The sequence below is a fragment of the Spermophilus citellus genome (assembly GCF_964194105.1).
Source record: "Spermophilus citellus genome assembly, chromosome: 14".
NCBI classification, from domain to species: Eukaryota; Metazoa; Chordata; class Mammalia; order Rodentia; family Sciuridae; genus Spermophilus; species Spermophilus citellus.
The window spans coordinates 74,196,449-74,215,371 of NC_138194.1; the positions used below are offsets into that span (position 1 = coordinate 74,196,449).

At 31.7% G+C, this 18,923-nt stretch overlaps 1 protein-coding gene across 8 annotated transcripts in view; it reads left to right on the plus strand.

The window, feature by feature from the left end:
* Window positions 1-18,923, plus strand: part of OXR1 (oxidation resistance 1) — a 116,835-nt gene extending 97,912 nt beyond the window's left edge. For 5 of the 8 annotated variants that reach the window (XM_081266864.1, XM_081266865.1, XM_081266861.1 and 2 more), the window contains 6 exons: window positions 2,232-2,312; window positions 4,146-4,271; window positions 5,008-5,160; window positions 11,945-12,040; window positions 13,078-13,151; window positions 17,719-18,923. In XM_081266864.1, the coding sequence (XP_081122990.1) occupies window positions 2,232-2,312; window positions 4,146-4,271; window positions 5,008-5,160; window positions 11,945-12,040; window positions 13,078-13,151; window positions 17,719-17,854 (666 nt within the window). In that variant the 3' untranslated portion in view covers window positions 17,855-18,923. Of the gene's footprint in view, window positions 1-2,231; window positions 2,313-4,145; window positions 4,272-5,007; window positions 5,161-8,415; window positions 8,511-11,944; window positions 12,041-13,077; window positions 13,152-17,718 lie in introns of those variants that run through there. The other 3 variants (XM_081266862.1, XM_081266867.1, XR_014018864.1) reach the window with 2 other exon arrangements.

Genomic DNA, 18,923 nt, shown 5'->3' on the forward strand with positions numbered 1-18,923 from the left:
TTAAAGAAGCGAAGCAGTGAATTTATAAGTCTTATGAAGGAATACAGTTTTTAAAAATATAAATGAAAAAAGGCAGATTTGTGACATTAAGAAACCATGGTTTTACCACATTATGAGCTTATACTTTTGATGTCAGTGTATTGGTCTCTTATTAAATTCCTATTCTCAGTGACACTGATACAATTAAATTAAAATTGATCCCTTTTGTGGGAATAATTCAACTTCACTTTGTTTCAGGAAGTATTTTTAATATGATACATTAAATAGTTTTTTTTAAAAAAACTAGTTATTATACAGATTTGATAAATTGTAGTATAAAGGTATTAAGAATTGCAATGCAAAAAAATTATGAATGTAATGCACTCCTCTATGGTGATGTATGTAAGAAATTATAAAATAAATAAATTTTAAAAAATTGTGATCCATATGAAAAAAAATAGTTATTAGAATAGAGTTAGCTGGAGGGATAGAAGGATTGCAGAGAAATACATAAGTCTAAAAATTTGAGAATTCTTGTCTAGGAAACTCTTGGATTGAATACCATGGAATAAAAATAAAGACAGGTATAATTCGCCATTAAATACTTTATAGAAACCTTTTTCTGATCATAAAAAAGCAAGGCCATAATTTTTCATTTTTTGTATCTAATTTTTATATTTATTGATAATTCTGTTGTTCTTATTGAAAGTTCTTTATTTTATCTACTACTAAAATTTTAAATTAATTTCAGAATAGTCAAATTGTACAAAATAGTTGATCTCAAACTTGAAATATTTTAATGCCAAAAATAAATAAGGAGGCTCTTTAGCTACTCTTAGTATTTAGGGTAATAGGTAAAAGTGATCAAATAAAAATAGTGTTAACCCAAATAACTTCTAGTAGTTCTCATTAGAAAGTACTAGGCACTTATACTCATTCCTTTATACGCATTTCTTCATTTCATTTGCATAAAATCTCTATTTGTTGCATAAAACCCCTATTTGGCACATACTCTTATTATTTCCTTTATTTGATAAAGTAAAAGACTAAACCAGGGACTATCTGACTCATCTCCCCCAAACTGGAAGACATAATCACTTTGAGTTGCCTTTTAAGTAAGAAGTCAGCTACCATATTGCATCCATTGTGGCTTCGCAAAAGTTAACCTAACAACAACCAGAATGGGATCTGTCCAGTTTCTTTTTCTTTTCTCATGTCTTTTACAGCGATTGACAATTTTTTTCATAGAATTTATCTTGATGTTTACTGGCACCCAATTTATTTAAGTCAGTTAGCCCAAGAACCCTTAAAAATAGGTTAGAAGTACAAACTTTTTATAGGCCACATTTCGAGGCCACAGCCTCTACACATAATCTCTTCTGATTGATGACAGGAGCTCTGGAGAAGCAGTCATATTTAGTATAGTAGTAGTTCACTATATTATGGTAACAGTTTGTGTGATTATGTCATTATCTGAAAAAGCTGTATCTGTTGTGTCAACCTGAGGAAGCTTGTATATTTTGTGGGTTTTCTGTAATTAAGTGTTTATTTGTCCTATTTGGTTTTCAGACTTGGTACTAACCAAGAGAGTAGTCTAGATAATTAAGAAAGATATAGTATTTCCCTTTGGAAGTTAGAATGTACAAAGTAGTCACAAATAACTGTTACAGTACAAACCATAATCAGTGAGTAAAAGGAAAAGGCAACAACTTGAAAGAAGGTACTGTTGATTAGCCATCCTTTTGAAAATTTAATTTTCTTTCTTGAGCTTTTTCTTTCTATTGTCTTGGGTTTTAAAGTGCATTTCATATGTTTTTCTTGTTTTTCTCTCCTTTTTTTGATATGGGTATTATTGACACCTGTTCCTAGAAAAATTATTCCATCATAGCCATTAAGATGTAATGTTTTGATTCCAATGATTTGAGGGGATACTTTACACTTTCTTTGTGCAAAATTTAGATTTTACCATTGATGTTAGCAAAGTATGTTATATTTTATATAGTGTTTCCTGTATAAAATCTATTCAGTTAAGTAGTATGATGTAGTGGTAAAACTCATTCATGTATGTTTTTACTCTAGTTTGGTATGTAAATTTCTTGGATTTTTCAGCATGGAGTTGGGAAAGAAATCCTGATTACAGTTCTCTTTCCCCATTTAAGTTTTTCTTTTTTCTTTTCTTTCTTTCTTTCTTTCTTTTTTTAAAATTTTCTCAACTGTCAGTGGAATTATTGTCTTCCTGTCTCCATATTCAGGTAGTGTCAGTGGCTGAGTATCACCGCAGGATCGATGCTCTAAATACTGAGGAACTGCGCACACTCTGCAGACGTCTCCAGGTGCCCCCTTCAGTAGTTTAAATCCCTCTGGAGATTGAATACTACCTGTTTTAGTGTCTTTTGTCAGGGCAAATCTCACATTCGAAGGATTTGTTTTGACTGGAGCACTAAAATATCCCACCAGAAAATTCCTTTTGTGTTAAAGAATACAGTATTGCCTTGAAGAGCAATAGGATTAACTTTTCTGTTATCTTTTCATTTGAAACGTGTTCAGAATTTTCTATCATGTTAGAACTTTCCTTAGTACTCTGTTCTTTGAGCAATGAGTTTTCATTTACTTTTAACATTGGAAGAATGTCTTGTGTTTTGTGATTAAATCCTTACTGAACAGAATCTGAAAGATGTGAGATGAGGGGAAAATTTAAAAATGTTAATGGATATCAAGGCTGAGATATTTTCTCTTCTTTAATGCTATTTCAGTTGTATCAACTCCACATCAAATATCTTAATGGGACCAATTGGTTTTTGTTCTTGATGAATTCATTCCTCGTTAATTTTGGAATAATATAGGGTAGGCAGTAGAAGTATATAAATTATTTCAAATTCTGTGAAATAATCTCTGTGATTTTTTTTTACTAAGAAAGAGATATAATTGAAAACTCATTTTTAGTTTTGTTCTTATTAGTTGTATGCTTCTTTCTTTTTAATAAGATTCTTTGATATAATTTATGGCTTTGCTGGACCTACTGAATTTTTTTCTTTTCTTTTAATGCTTTCTATTGCTGTCTTGGATATCTTTTTGTCTTCTTTTTTAAACTTTTCACATCATTAAAATAAGGGTAAAACATTATAATGATGTGAAAGAAATAATATTTAGCTTCTTATTAAAGTAATATGGTTATAGAATATGTATTGTTTGAAAGTATATTCTGTTTAGGTTTGGTAAGAAATCTGTTAAAGAAATAAAATCATTTATCAATATTTTATTTGCACATAGAATCAGCTGCTGAGCTTTGCCGCATTTTAGTTATCTGCTCCAATAGAATACTATATATTTCCCAATTTTAAAGTTTTGTCAGTAACAGTTATTCGTCATATGTTTTATTCTCTAATGTTATGTTTTACTTACATAAGTTAATATAAAAAGTAAGTACCAACAAAATGATATATAGTTCTAAGGTTTGCAAAATTAACACTTTTATCATTTTAAGAACACTAGTCACATCATTTCCATCAAGCAAAGCATTAAGTTGATCTCGTATTTTAAAAAATAAGATTTGCAAATAAATTAACTTTTAAATTTATTGTTTGGTTCAACTTAGATTAAAAAATCAGTGTTTAATTGTTAAAAAAATGGTGGCATTAAAAATGGTTAATTTTTCAAAGAAAAAACTAAATACACATACATACCAATGAAAATCAAGTTGTACTTTTAAATTACTATCCCTTACCTTAAAATTTTGATACCAGAAGTTTTCTTAATTAGTTTTTAAAACTTTTATGTTTCACATGAAAAACAATAATTTTATGTATTTTAAGTAGCATTTAATTAATTAAAAGCAAGCTAGCTGGCTCACTTTTGTACTTTAAGGACTAAAGTTTGCGTGCAACTCTCTTCTATTACACAAAAATATGGGCACTTATTATTCATTACCAGTTCTTCCTTGTATAGTAAATGAGAAAGATGTCTTTTTTTGTTTGTTTGTTGGAAATCTTTTTCTGCATTGAATGTCACTAATAATAGATGGGGCATCTTTTACCTTATAAAATCTTAAGTTGAAACTTTAGCCACCTATTCTGAGGTATAAATTTTTATTTAACTCAAAAGGCTTGAAATGTTTAAAAGTATGTCACAATTTTATATTAATGTACTATTGGTATTTACTCTTTTAGATTACTACAAGAGAAGACTTAAATTCAAAGCAGGTTGCTCCGGTGAAAGCAGACCTGGAGTCTGAATCTTTTCGACCAAATCTAAGTGATCCCAGTGAACTTTTACTGCCAGATCAAATTGAAAAGGTATGATGTGTCCACATATGTACATTACTTGAGGTATGCCTATGAGAGTAAAACACAGCTATTCAGTTGTGTTTGCAGTGGCAGGATTACTGCTAATACTATTCCTTTTCCATGAAGAGGAAGTAAGCATAATAAATACATTAACCAGTGTAAATGGAAGGTATTAGTAGATTTAAATAAACAGGCACTAGAATAAATAACGATAGCAATTTAGATGCAACACCAGCCTAGCCAATTTTGGTTTATTATTGTGCTGTTTATGTTTAAAATTATTATCTCATGCACTTGTTACAACCACTGTAAGAACTGGATGTAGTCTTATATAAATAGAGAAATTATTGACATAGTTGTTCAAGTTCAGCTATGAAGAATTGATGTTTAATATCTGTTAATCTGGCTCCCATGAGAGATGTTTGAATAATCAAACTGACAGTCCATCCGTTATTTATGTTAACTCAATACAGAGGACATAGACAACAAATAATCCATATTTCTTATCTCTAATCTGTCTGATTCAGAATGATTCTTCATTTTCTTAGTTTATAATTAATATTTCATGCTAAGAAATGTGTAATTGCTTTTTCAAGCATCTCAGAATCTTTGAGAATGATAAAAATTTCTGTTGTTTTTTCTTTGTAGCCTACATTTATAAGAATGATTAAATTCCAGTTGCTATTAGTATCCTGAATATTGACAATAAGCTATCAAGTAAATGCTGACATTTTGTTTTTCTAAGCTTACCAAGCATCTTCCACCCAGAACAATTGGCTATCCATGGACTCTTGTTTATGGTACTGGGAAGCATGGCACAAGCTTGAAGACTCTTTATCGAACAATGACAGGTTTAGATACCCCAGTACTGATGGTGATTAAAGACAGTGATGGACAGGTATGAAAAATTAACCGCAATACCTTATCCTTTAAGTGACTACAGAGATTATAGTAACAATAACTTTTTATAAATTTAGTTTTTTAATTTTATTTTTTCAATTCTTTTAGTCAACAAATCATTTATAAAGGAGCAATCCACACACTGAAAAAACATTTGCAGTATACCTACTTGTTTACAAAATATACAAAGACTGGAAAACTCAACAATTAGCCAATAATGCAATTAAAAATTAACAAAAATACATAAAGAGGTATTTCATTGAAGAGGAAAATCAAATGGCCAATAAGCATATGAAAAAATACTCAGCATTATTTGTTGTTAGAGAATTTCATGTTAAAACCATAATGGGGGACCTCAGAGATTGCCTGTGCTATTATATAAATGTATTTGTGTGTGTGTGTGTGTGTGTGTGTGTATACATGTATATGTATATATGTATGTGTAATTTTTTATTTGAAAATAAAATTTTTAACAGATAATAAAATAAATCAGTTACTGTGTACCGTATGATAAATGAGAGAATGAACAATTGCAACAAAAGCATTCCAACAATCTTCTCTCTGAGCCCGACAATAGGACTAGTCAACCTGTTTTCCAAAATATTACATCATCCAACCTATCATTGACCCAATTTTCCTCTGACCTTCATGTCAGATATTCTTTTTTTAATAATAATTATTTTAAATATATATGGTCTAGATATTATAATTAAAAGGCATAAATGTTAAACATGTGTAAAAAGTAAACAATAACTATATTTTCTATACATGTATCACACTTTAAATTTCAATGAACCAATACATTAAAAGCAAAAGAAGGGGGAAATAAGCATGAGAAATCTGAAGTAGAGCTATTAACATAAAATATATTTCAAGAAAAAGTATTTTCAGAGATTAAGAGATTAAATATTCCATAACCATAATAGAGTAACTTCTTAAAGTATTAACAATCCTAAATGTTTATGGACCTTAAAAGAAAATTTCAAAATACATGAAGTAAAAATTAATAAAACTGGAAAGACAAATCCACAATCATATTTGGAGGTTTTAAGCCCCCTCACTTTGCTGGAAGGAGTAATGATATAGAAGGCTTAACAACATTATCAGCCTCCTTGACCTATTTGTTATTTAATAGAGAACTATACACAAAAATAACAAGTAGAAAATTAGTAAGAATAGACTATATTCTGTCATAAAATATGCTTTGAGACATTTAAAAAATTTGAAATCATGCAGACTGTTTCCGCATCATTTATTACATTAAAAATCAGTCACCTTAACCTATATGGAACCCCACCCTCACGTCTCAACTACTTCAAAAAAAATTAAAATAAAATTATAAATATCTCACAGATCAAAGAAGAAAGCACAAGAAAAGTAAATAAAAAGTGCTTTGAACTAAGTGGTAATAAATGCTTAATCTCTGGGACAAAATAGTACTCAGATGCACACTTATAACTAACTTTGTGTCAGAAAGAAGCTCAATTGACAAATTATTTTCAAATTAGGTAGGAGGAAGGAAAAAATAGCAGAAATATGTTAAATAGAAAAGAAATAATACAGCTAAAAGTTGATAAAAATCTAACAAATCTAATCAAGAAAAAATATCAATGGAAAGAGAGCTATCACAACAACCCTACAGATGCTAAAAATGTATTAAGGTAATATTACAATTGAATATTTACAATTATATAGCTTACATAACTCAGTCTATTTTAAAGGATAGAAACCCCTGCTTGTTTATGTGATCCATGTGAGTGATGTTTTTTCCCATCCTTTTGTCTTCCACCTATATATGTCTTTGCCTATGAGGTGAGTCTCTTGGAGACAACATATTGTTTGTTCTTGTTTTTTAATCCAGTCCTACAGTCTACATTCTTTTGATTGATGAGTTTAGGCTAATATTGTTCAAGGCTATTATTGAGGTATGATTTGTGTTCCTGGTCATTTTGGTTTGTTTGAAACTACAAACAAATTTGAATTAGTTTCTCCTTTGATTGATTATTCCTTTAGTGTAGTTCCTCCCTTTGCTGGTTTTCACTTTTTTTTCATCTTCAGGGAATAATTTTGTTGAGAATATTCTGAATGCAGACTTTCTGGTTGCAAATTCTTTTAATTTTTGTTTATCATGGAAGATCTTTATTTCGTCTTCAAATCTGAAGCTTAATTTTGTTGGATATAAGATTCTAGGTTGGCAACCATTTTAGTATATGTTATTCTAGGACCTCCTACCTTTGAGGGTTTGGGTTGAGAAATCATTTGAGACCTAAATTGGTTTCCCACTATATGTAATCTGATATTTTTTTCTTGGCAGACTTTAAAATTTTATCCTTATTCTGTGTGCTAGGCATTTTCATTATAATGTGCCTTGATGTGGGTCTGTTGTAATTTTGCCCATTTGGGGTCCTGTTGTAAGCCTCTTGTGTTTGATTTTCCATTTTATTCTTTAACTTTGGGAAATTTTTGATATTATTTCATTGAAAAGATTGTGCATTCCTTTGGTTTGGATATCTATGCCTTCATCTATCACTATCCCGATAAATCTTAAATTTGGTCTTTTCATGTTATCCCATAATTCTTGGTAGTTCTGTTCATGTTTTCTTAACATCATCTTTGTGTGGTCAAGTCTATTTTAAGATTACGGATTTTGTCTTCATTGCCTGAGGTTCTATCTTCCAAGTGGTCTAGTCTGGTGGTGATTCTTTCTATTGAATTTTTAATTTGGTTTATTGTTTCCTTCATTTCAAGGATTTCTGTTTGGTTTTTATTTAGAAATCTTTATCTCTTTATTGAAGTAATCTTTTTGCTACCTGTATTTGCTCGCTTACATCCTTTACAGATCAGTAACTATGTAAATTCTAAACTCCTTCTCTGCTATTTCTTCCACTGTGATATCAATGGATTCTGTTATTGGAGGATATTGGTTTGCTTACGGCGATTTGTTCCCTTGCTTAATTATGTTGTTTGTGTGTCTACCCATCTAACAGTATGGGTCTGAGGCAATAGAGTTTCTACCCTGTGGACTTACAGTGTCCCTGACAGTTTCTAGTACCTCACTGTTTAGGGGGAGACAAATAACAAACAATGCGAACAATTTACGTTATTAAACCCAATAGTTCTTACTATGAGGTATACAATGTTAATTATCACAATAAACAGAAATGATATGATCAGTTATGCCTCTAATAAAAATAGCAAGTTTGCAAAAGAGTTTGCATTTTCAAGAAATAATATAGGATGTTATTATTATGAGGGAGAAGAGGAGAAGATAGAAGTAAAATGTTAAAACATGAAAGAACAATAGGGATTGGCTGATACCAGAAGAAAGGAGAGAATCAAAGGAAACAGGTAGGAGAAAAAGATACACATAAGCAAAAATTTAAATAAAAATAGAATACAAAATAAAACTAAATTATACTAATCAACCTAGTTCACAAAATACTAATCCATGAAAAATAACTGGTTTCAAAAATGATAGAGGTGAGAAGAAAAAAACATAGTAAACTGTATAGATGTCCATGTACCATTAAGGTCACAATTAAACAGTGAAAAATAATTTTTAAAATATCTTGATGAAATGTTAAAGAATTATTTTCCATTGGAGTTCAACATATTCTCACCTTTTTGTCTCAGCAGGTTTAGGTGGGGTCTTCTGGAGTGTGATGCTCCCATAGGCGGAATTCCTAGAGTCCAGGTTTAGGCTTAGTCAAGTTCCAGGCTCTTTATTGAATGCCAGATGGTCTGAATATTTTAAAATAGCACACCTCCCATGCCCAGTACTTGCTGGTCCACACTGGAGGACTTTACCCCAGGGCTTCCCCCAGTTCCACTTGTGTGGTAGGGGAGCCAATTCTTAGTCCCCTAAGACACCTGCAGACCCCACATTTCTTGGTCTCGGTTCAGTTTCCAAATAATTTCTCCTGACCCTTCCTTGACCCTGCCCTTCAGAGCCAGATGCCTCTTTCCCAGCCAGTCTTGCAAGCAGTGGGATTGGAGGTAGAAGAGTAGAGAGAGCCTGGTGGGTTCCTGTGACCAGTTGTCCCTTATGTAAATCTCTCTCCACTTTTTATTTTCTTCTGGTCACTTAGGCACACTCTAAGTCATGTAGCATGTGTTCACTGGGCCTATATTTTGGGCAAAACTTGGGTTTGAAAGGAATCGGCTTCCTCAGTTGCCTGCCCCCCCACCACCACAGCTGCAAAATGGTTCCTTCCTTTGCCCTCTCCACACCACCTAGAGACATAGCAGCTTCCTTCCCCATACTTGGATATCCTGTCATGGCCTTCAGGTTTGTTGGACAATGCCCTTGGTCTCTAAACTCTTTGTACCCAGACACACCTCGGGCCTCCCCAGAATCCAGGTTCCTTTAATTCCCTTATCCATCTAGTATGCTCACCATAGGATCTCTATGGCTGGAGCTTCCAGCCCAGCTGTGGCAGCCACTGTGCTGCTGAGGATTTTTTTCTTTATTTTATTATATCCAACCTCCTGTGCCTGCTGTCTGCTTTTAGTGTCCAGTTTCCAATAAAATATCCACCCACCACCTTTTTTTTTTTTTTTTCTTTCACCCACCTTGTGGAAAAGCTGCCTGTCTGCTTTCTTGGCTTCCCACCATGGAACAGCTCTCCTCTACTCTGCCATCTTGGATCTCTCTAACAGTAACTTTTAATATAGTCCTTTGATAAAAATTTTATTGAGTAACCAATAATTATCAGGTTGTTTTTTGTTTTGTTTTGTTTGTTGGTTGGTTGGTTGGTAGTGGGGATTGAACCCAGGGATGCTTTACTACTGAACTATATCCCTAAGTCATTTCTGTTTTTTATTTTGAGACAGGATCTTGCTAAGTTACTTGGGTCCTCCCTAAGTTGCTGAGGCTGGCCTCAAACTTGCAATTCTCCTGCCTCAGCCTTCCAAGTCAGTGGGATTACAGGCATGTACCACTGTACACAGTTATCAGGTACTTTAAAACACACATAGCAATATCAAATATTACATAGATGTATATGAGTGGGAAGTTTGTTTTTCAAAGAGATTGAAATGTGGTATAAAAGAACATTTAATTATACCAATATCACTCATGCTGAGCAAAATATAAGTATAATAAGAACCCAAGAAAGGTGAAAAGTGTTTACAATAAGAGTTGTTCATATTTGGGAATTTGGGAAGGAGCTAAGAATGAGGTTCATGCAAAGAGTATGAATTGACAAAGTCCTGAAGCAAGGATAGAGTTCTTAAGAGTTTAGGATAATTTTGTGAGAGTAGTAGTAAAAACAAAATCACAGATAAAAGAGAGAAACATTGCTTTATTCCTAAGTTCATTATTTTTTTAACTCAGGAAAGCCCTGGGGTAAACATTGGTTTATTCCTGACATAGTAAGTTCAGGCTTTTTACCAGCATTGGAAAATAATTAAAAGGTGAAATGTAATATTTATTAAAACAAAATACTGGTACTGCTAAAATCTTTCCTACATTTATTCCATGCCAGATACTTGTCTGATCATACATTATGTTGTTTAATCATTAAAGTCCTATGAGATTAATACTGTTATCCTTTTCTAGTGTTAGCTTGTGCCCATCTTAGTCCATATACATGAACTACATGCATTGGTTGCTCACATAATATTAAATTTAAAAACATACTTAGTAAAGAGTAACTCATGCCAGGTGCAGAGGTACATGCATGTAATCCCAGTGATTTATGTTGCTGAGGCAGGAGGATTGCAAGCCCAAGGCTATCCTGGGCAATTTAGGACGCACTATCTCAAAACAAAACAAGGGAGGCTGCTGGGAATGCGGCTTATTTGGTGGCATACCCCTGGGTTCAATCTCCAGTAAAATGCACACACACACTCCCACAGTAACTTTTTCATGATTCCAATTATAGAAAGTTCATAAATGAGCAAAATGAATCTGTGGTGGTGTCAGGCTAGCGTTGTCCTTCGTGAAGGTGGAGCTGGTAATGAGAAGGCAAAGGAGAGCTTCTAAAGTGCCTTTCATGTTCTGTGTCTTGGTTTGAATGAACACGATATGGTACTTTGCCTTGTAATAATTCTAAATTGAGCTGCAAATTTTTATATCTGCATATAAAATAACCTTTCAATCAGGGAGTCTTAAAAATTAAGACTGACAGTAAAGATAAAATATCAAGAGAGACGATAATTCTAGAGATTATCTGTCAGACTCTCTACACTTCCATTTTATGTTGTGGATTCTTAAACCTAGAGCACTGAAATTACTTGTCCCAGTATATATGTATGTATTCTTTTATTAAGGCATCTACTGTGTATCTTATACTGTGCAAGGCCATGGGTTAAAGGGCCAAACTGTTCAGATCAGAGCCTGCCTTCATGGAGTTTTCTGTCTAATACTTCTTTAGTTATAGAATGTTTACCTATACTGAAGAATTTTTTCTTTCCTGAGTACTGTGATCCGACAGCAACTTGTTGTCCTTATTACATACGTTGTTCTTAGAAGTCCTCCTGAAATTTATTAATCCTTTTTAACATTGCTTGTTTAAAATAAATACTATTTGAGATTTCAAAACAAGAAGGGAACTTTTCTTCATAAGAAAGCCAATACATTTTTGTACTTGATGAGAATGTGAATTATATAATAACTGAAATAACTGATCCTTTTTCCTTTCTTAAGTACAAGGAGATAAAAACTATTCCAGATTCCAGTTTTATTTGTATGTTTTAGTTGAACATTTATGATAAAGGGTAATGCTTAATGAAACAAACTAATAGTCATATCATTGAACATGTCTTTTTTTTATCCTTAGGTTTTTGGTGCGTTAGCATCTGAGCCATTTAAAGTAAGTGATGGTTTTTATGGTACTGGAGAGACCTTTGTTTTTACATTCTGTCCAGAGTTTGAGGTAAGGACAATTTCTCCCATATTCTGTTTATATAAAAAGATGACATAATGGGGAAAATTGTACTCATTAACATTCAAGTTCAACATATCAAATCTTCCCTAAGAGATGAAATTATATTTAAAATTGAGGAAAGGAATCTACATAATTGATTTTTAAAAAGGGTGGTATTTAAGAGTTGTAATGAACAAAAGAGGAAGGATTTGATAATACAAAAGAAGTTCTCCAAAAATTCTTGTACTTGCCTCACCAGATTAATCAGTGCTTTCCATTCTTTCCACAAAATATATCAATTAATGTAATTAACTGAAAGCCTGTAGTTGTTACAAATGTTCTAAGCTTCAGTTGTGCTTAGTTTCAGATCCTTTTATGCTATTGTTACCTGATAACTACAGTAATGTGATTAAATAAATAATATGTAACTGAAAATATGAGTATTAAAGTTTTATTGAAAACTATAATGAATACTTTTGAAAAATATAGTAAGGGTAAAGTACTAGAAATTGATGTTATTAGGTTTAGGTAAAACAGCCATAAAAGAAGAAAGTACTTAAGAATATTAATGTCTAGTTTTCCCCTCAGGTTTCTCAAATGTTTTTAAGTTCTCACTGCTCTTTAGAGAAATAGAAACTCAAAATCAGGAATATACATCATGACTATGCTTAATAAAAGAACGATGAGCAGCAGCCTATACCTAAAGAAAAAACCTTAGTCCTACATCAATTAGTATACTTATGTTTAATGTTATAAGTTAATATTAGAGAGAGAAGTAGGTGAAGGGATGAAATTATATTTAATATTGAGGAAAGGAATCTATCCACATAATTGGTTTTTAAAAAGGGTAAAATTATGTAATTTGAAATTATGTTGTAAACACTGAAACTGAAAGTACCAGATCCTTTTTTGCCAAGCTTTTTGTGTTGCTGTTGTTCCTGTTATTATCAGTTCAGACTTTGTTAACTCTTTTTGAATTTTAGAGAATTGTTTATTTATCATTTTTATCTACATATTCAAAGCTTATTTTTTTCTTGTTTGTGTAGGTCTTTAAGTGGACAGGAGATAATATGTTTTTTATCAAAGGAGACATGGATTCACTAGCTTTTGGTGGTGGAGGGTAAGCCTCTTGAACTTTTCATCATAAGATTTTGGAAGAAAGCTTTAAAATGCATTTGGATTAATTTTTTAGAAAACAGTTATCTTTGGAAAATATTAATATTAGAATCCAAACATATGTTATGGCAAAGAAAGTATATTTATAAAAAAGGTACTCAAGTATAGTATTTGAAACTTTGTTAGCTTGTTTCTGTATTTTAAAATGCAGTTTAGCTGATTCTCTTTGAATTTAAACTTTTGTTTTTCTTTTTTTTTTGAGTATAGTGACTCTTTGATATTTAAAAGGCGCCTTACTATCTCAATAACTTAGAAGTTATCAATTATTCAAATAAACATGTTGGTATGTTTTTCCCAATGTATAGAGCAAGCTCAATAGTTTTCTTGTTATGTTTTTCTAGAGACTATTTGGATTCATGTTTTAGACAATAATAGAAATGTTTTTTCCTTCAAAAAAATTTTGTGACTCGCCTAAGTTCTCAACATTTTGCTTATTCTTTAATAGTCTGAGTCAGTCTTTTTGATTTTTTTGACGTAACAAGCATTGTAATGAACTTTTGTTTTCTTATTCTAATATCCCAACATCATTCAGTCATTATGTATTATTTAGAGTTATCCTCCTCTGCTACCTCATAGCCTAAACTCACATCATGCTTAACAAGCATCACTTTCTTCCATTGTTATTTCTTTTTATCCTTCAGCCTCTGACATAAGGCTTGCTAAATAATTCCTAGATTTGTAAAAGTGTTACATGATTATAGCTCACAATTAAGGACATGTAATAATAACTCATTCAGGCCACAGAATCTTATTAGCCTTCAAAATATTCATCATCCTTGTGATTTTAACAAATTTTCTTACAACTTCTTTCTATAAACAGGTTTTTAGAAGACATGATTACAATGATTAAAAAGTAACCATGGTTATTGTAGCTTTCTCAGTTATTTTCAGTTGTTGGACTCAACATATGTTTACTCAGTCCAATTACACATTTTTGGTATGGGGAAAGTGTCATTTCAGCCTTCCCACAAATGGTTATCTTAACATGTAATTCTTTTAGCTCTGCAAGAAGTTATCACAATCAAGTATTACAATTTCAAGTTGTTATGAGTACCTTTGAAAATAATATACACAGTGTCATTAGGTGTCTGCTGGAACAAGATCTTGATTAGGAAACATGATTTGACCAAACTAACCATCAGATCATTTGATAATGAGCCAACCTTCCCATCTTATGTTCAGAAAACAGAAACTACAGGGACTTAGTATTCTAGAATTCAAAGCAGGCATCACCCATCTTAATCCATTTGCTATTCCAAAATACCTGAAGCTGGTATTTATAAGAGGTTTATTTATCTCAAAGATGTGGAGTCTGAAGTTTGAGGTTTGAACAACTCATCGGTTGGCCTTTGGTGAGTGTTCTCTTGGCTGCATCACATCTAGTAGTGATGTCACTAGAGGTATTCAGGGACCAGGCTTGCTCTAACAACTTGTTTTCATAGGAACTGAGGTCCATGAAAACTGCTTAGGGTAGTACCCCCCCACAAGGACTTGGCCACCTTCTGCTGGGCCCCACCTGTTAAATGTTTCATTACTCTCAACATGACCATGCTGAGGAATAGGCATCTGGTACATGGATATTTGGGGAACAGCCTCAAACCGTATCATTTTCAAAAAATTGAAATCATGATGATGTGGGCTTAATGTAGATTTTTAGCATCAGATCCTATTCAGATAGTTTCAGCATATACTTTATGTGAGACATTGAGCAAACTCCTTAACATTCTAAACTTTCCTCAGTTGTAAATTAGAGGTTAAATCAACTTTATAAGAGTTTGTGAGGAAAAGATATTATTCTATAATTTTAGCATAGTATCTACCACATAATAGGTCCTTAACAAATGATAGACACCTTTACTCATTTCCTTCTGCCAATAACCACCTTTCCCCATCTGGTACCATGGAAAGAGTTCTTCCTGGGTTCTTATAATATCATCATATACATAAGTTACATGACATTAGTTAAGGATTTAGAAGACTTTTTTGTTCCTTCCACTTTCTTAGCCACTCTATTTTCAGAAAGTCATGGATCATCTTTGAAAGCATTGCTATTATAAAAATACACTTTCTATGTGTTTCACTTTGAATAGATCTATAACCCTTTTGAATACATTTACCTAAATATTTAGAAGTGAATACATTTACCTAAATATTTAGAAGACACATTTGAAATGCTGATGAAAGCCATAGAACTGGTAGTCCTTAAATTATTATACAAATCATATTTTTCATCTCATTGAAAATAATCGACAAAAATCTTAAAATTTCTAGTTAGAAGCTTCAGAAAATTCATGCTACCTTGGGATAGATAATAAAGCTTATTGCAGAAGTAATGTCACTTATGAGTTGCTATGAGTGGCTTTGAAGTCACTTTTGAGGTAGTTCTTAGATCCAGTCAACTGAAATTTCAGCTAAATGTCTAATCTTTGTGTAAAAAAAAAAAAAAAAACACAACACCAAAAAAAAAAAAAAAAAAGAAAGAAAGAAAGAAAAAATACACATACTGTGTGCCATGACACATAACTGATAATACTGATGCAGGGGTATCACAATTTTGAGTTCAGCCTGTGCAACTTTAGGAGATCCTCTGTCAAAAAAAAAAAATTAAAATTAACAGTCTAGGAATGTAGCTCAGTGGTAGAGCAATCCCTACTACTGTAAATTAATACTAATGATGGTAATACTAAAATACCCTTTTATATTTAACAAGTTTAACAAGGAAATATGGAGCTTTTATATTCTCCTAACAGATTGGTTATGGTTAGCTATCCCTACTTAGAAGACATATGGATTCAGATATCACTTAAAGTATATTAATACTATTAGTGACTCTAGAAGACTATTGCTATAAGACAGTGAATTTTTTTATTCAAATAGTTTCTAATTTATCTTCATTTTTTACAGTCATTTTCTGTGACTCATAATATATGCACATAGAAAGTTGCAAATATATATCAAAGAAGAATTCAGATTTGACCTTAAGAATCATGGTTTTCTAACGGAGCATCCATTTAGGGGACCATCTGTTTTTATAATGCTTTCAAATTATGGACTTCTCCAGACTGGCATGATTTCAGAGACATGTATCATAGCAAAGTATTGTTTTTATTTCTAGAGATGGTTCATTAAGTCATTACTACTTATGCCATTGCAGTATTTTTTTCTGTACTGTCAGCTATCCTTTTGAATGATAATGGATGATTTCCTAGTGGCCACATTGTTCAGTCTTTTCTGTTTGGTTCTGAAAAGAGTTGGTAGATTACATTCTACATGGTTAGTGTAGCCACTCTTCTTTGCTTATTCAGAAATATATCTCTATGCCTAGAATATCTGATTCATAATGTTAACTCTCTGATATTTTTGATTACAGAGTATAAATAAATAAATCTTTTTTTCTTCCAAAATAGTGTTAAAAGTAGACTTCTTTTTCACACAAATAACTTATGTATGATGCTGTATTACTTCTGTTGGCAATCCTGAAGGTTAGAAGTTATATCTATTAAATTTTTAGACCTTAGTGGGTCTTTAGAAATTATCTAATCTGCTTTTTTAATGATTTTTATATAATTGTCAAATTTTATCCCAGAGAAGTTAAGTAACTTAAACCCAATTTCACATAGATAGTAGCCCATAAGTCTACAGACTACTTTTTTTTTCTTTTTTCACTGAAATATAATTACCCATATTTTTAAAACTCTTATTCTCCTCTGGCTTAGTTCTACTGGCTTGATATCTGAGGTAAATTTTATTATGTTAATAATTACTCTTTGTCCCCCTCTCCTCTTCTGTTAAGTAGAAAAAAGTTCTCCATATGGTAAAAAGAAGTATTTTTATAACCTGTTTTTTCTCCTTCTGGGAGATATACTATAATTAGATAAACTGGATCTTATCTATATTTTAGTTCCTATTATATCTGACTTCCGACTTGGTCCCTTTACTTAATAAAGAATCTCAGCATCCTGTCTTTATCCATTTAAAGTCTTTTCAAACTGAGCCCTTTTGCTAACTACTTCCTACCCAAACAATCAAAATTTATTTCATGGAGTTTAGCATGTTAGACAAAAATACTGATTTCTCTTACTGGTAATCTACTTTTGACAGCAATTCTTCTGTCTTACATCAAAGAAATATAAGCTTTATTCACCAGTCCTTTAACATTAACACTGTCTTTTATATTAAATGATACAAAGTTTCATAACTTTTTGTATTGTAAAAAATATTGAAACCATATAACAAAGAGAAACTAATAATACTAAGTGAAGAATGACAGAGTAACACCTGTCTGAAATATAATTCTATAGGAGTTAATTTTAGGGGACTCATTTCATTGATCTATATAATAATAAGTGATTTTATAGTGGCACATGAACAAAAAGTTTCCTGTGTCAGTATTATAAAGACTAGGATAGGGTTTGGAAAAACTAATAATTTTAGAATTGTTGGATATTGAATTAAGTTATTTTAAAATTTAGTGCATGAATATTAAAATTTTTTATTTTTATATATTGCAGAGGAGAATTTGCCCTTTGGCTTGATGGAGATCTCTACCATGGAAGAAGCCATTCTTGTAAAACATTTGGGAATCATACACTTTCTAAGAAGGAAGATTTCTTTATCCAAGACATTGAAATCTGGGCTTTTGAATAAATACAGTGCTGTCTGTCTTAGCAGGATAATGGCCCAAACCTGACATGGACAAGCATTATTTGGAATGTTCAAGAAGCAATACAATGTAACATGTCACTCATGCTTTAAAATTAGTCTCTAGCACCATTTATTACAGCTATAAGTTTAGAATTGATTTTTCAAATCATGTTCTGTCCCAGAGTTCCCCAAGTTTAGACAATGGCCTGGGTCCATGTTTGTCAGAATTTTGCCAGCATTTAGATCATAGTCACTACCTTATTTTCAGGTCATGTTATCTCAGTCTTCAAATAGGATGGTGCTCTTTTGTTGAATCTTTTTTTTTTTTTTTTGACTGTATTGTTTCTTTTACTAGAGCAGTCAAATTGGGACATTGAGGAAATGAAGTCTAAATGCTTTTGTATCTATGAATTTGGAAAAAGTGATATTTGGACCTGCTCATCTTATTTTTATGGAGGAGAAACCACAAGCCAATATAATACATACTTCACCAACCACTGAGTTCTAGTTTAGATTCACACTACAATATTCTCTTTATTAATTTTTCAAGTATTCTCAATTTCATTTTAAGGAAATGAAATTTGAGGAGAATTCTGATTGTAATAGATCACAGTGCACATGATCTGCAGGTTTGGGCACATGTTTCCTCATTGAATTGAATTATCAGATGCAGAGTTATACATTGACAAAGGAGAATGAGAACTTAATGTTTCTATTGGATTTACTATATTAAGCAAGAAATTATACTCTTTACATATTTGTAGCTTAAATAGGGCATTATTACAAAAACTATGAAACAATTGCATATTTCTTCAGCATATTGTGTCAGTTATTATACTGTTTTATAATTCTGTTGTTTTAGCCTTGTTGCATACCAACTCCAAAAACATAGTTTTTTTTTCTGTTCAAAAGGAAAAACAATCTTGTAGTTTTTATTTTTTGTGACATATGTTATTAATTACCATTAGCATTGCTCTTATAAAAGGGTATTGATTATAGTAGACACTATTGTAACTCAGTAGACTTGGTGAATATGCAAACTTACTGTCAAGTGACCTCAAAAAAGAAAGAA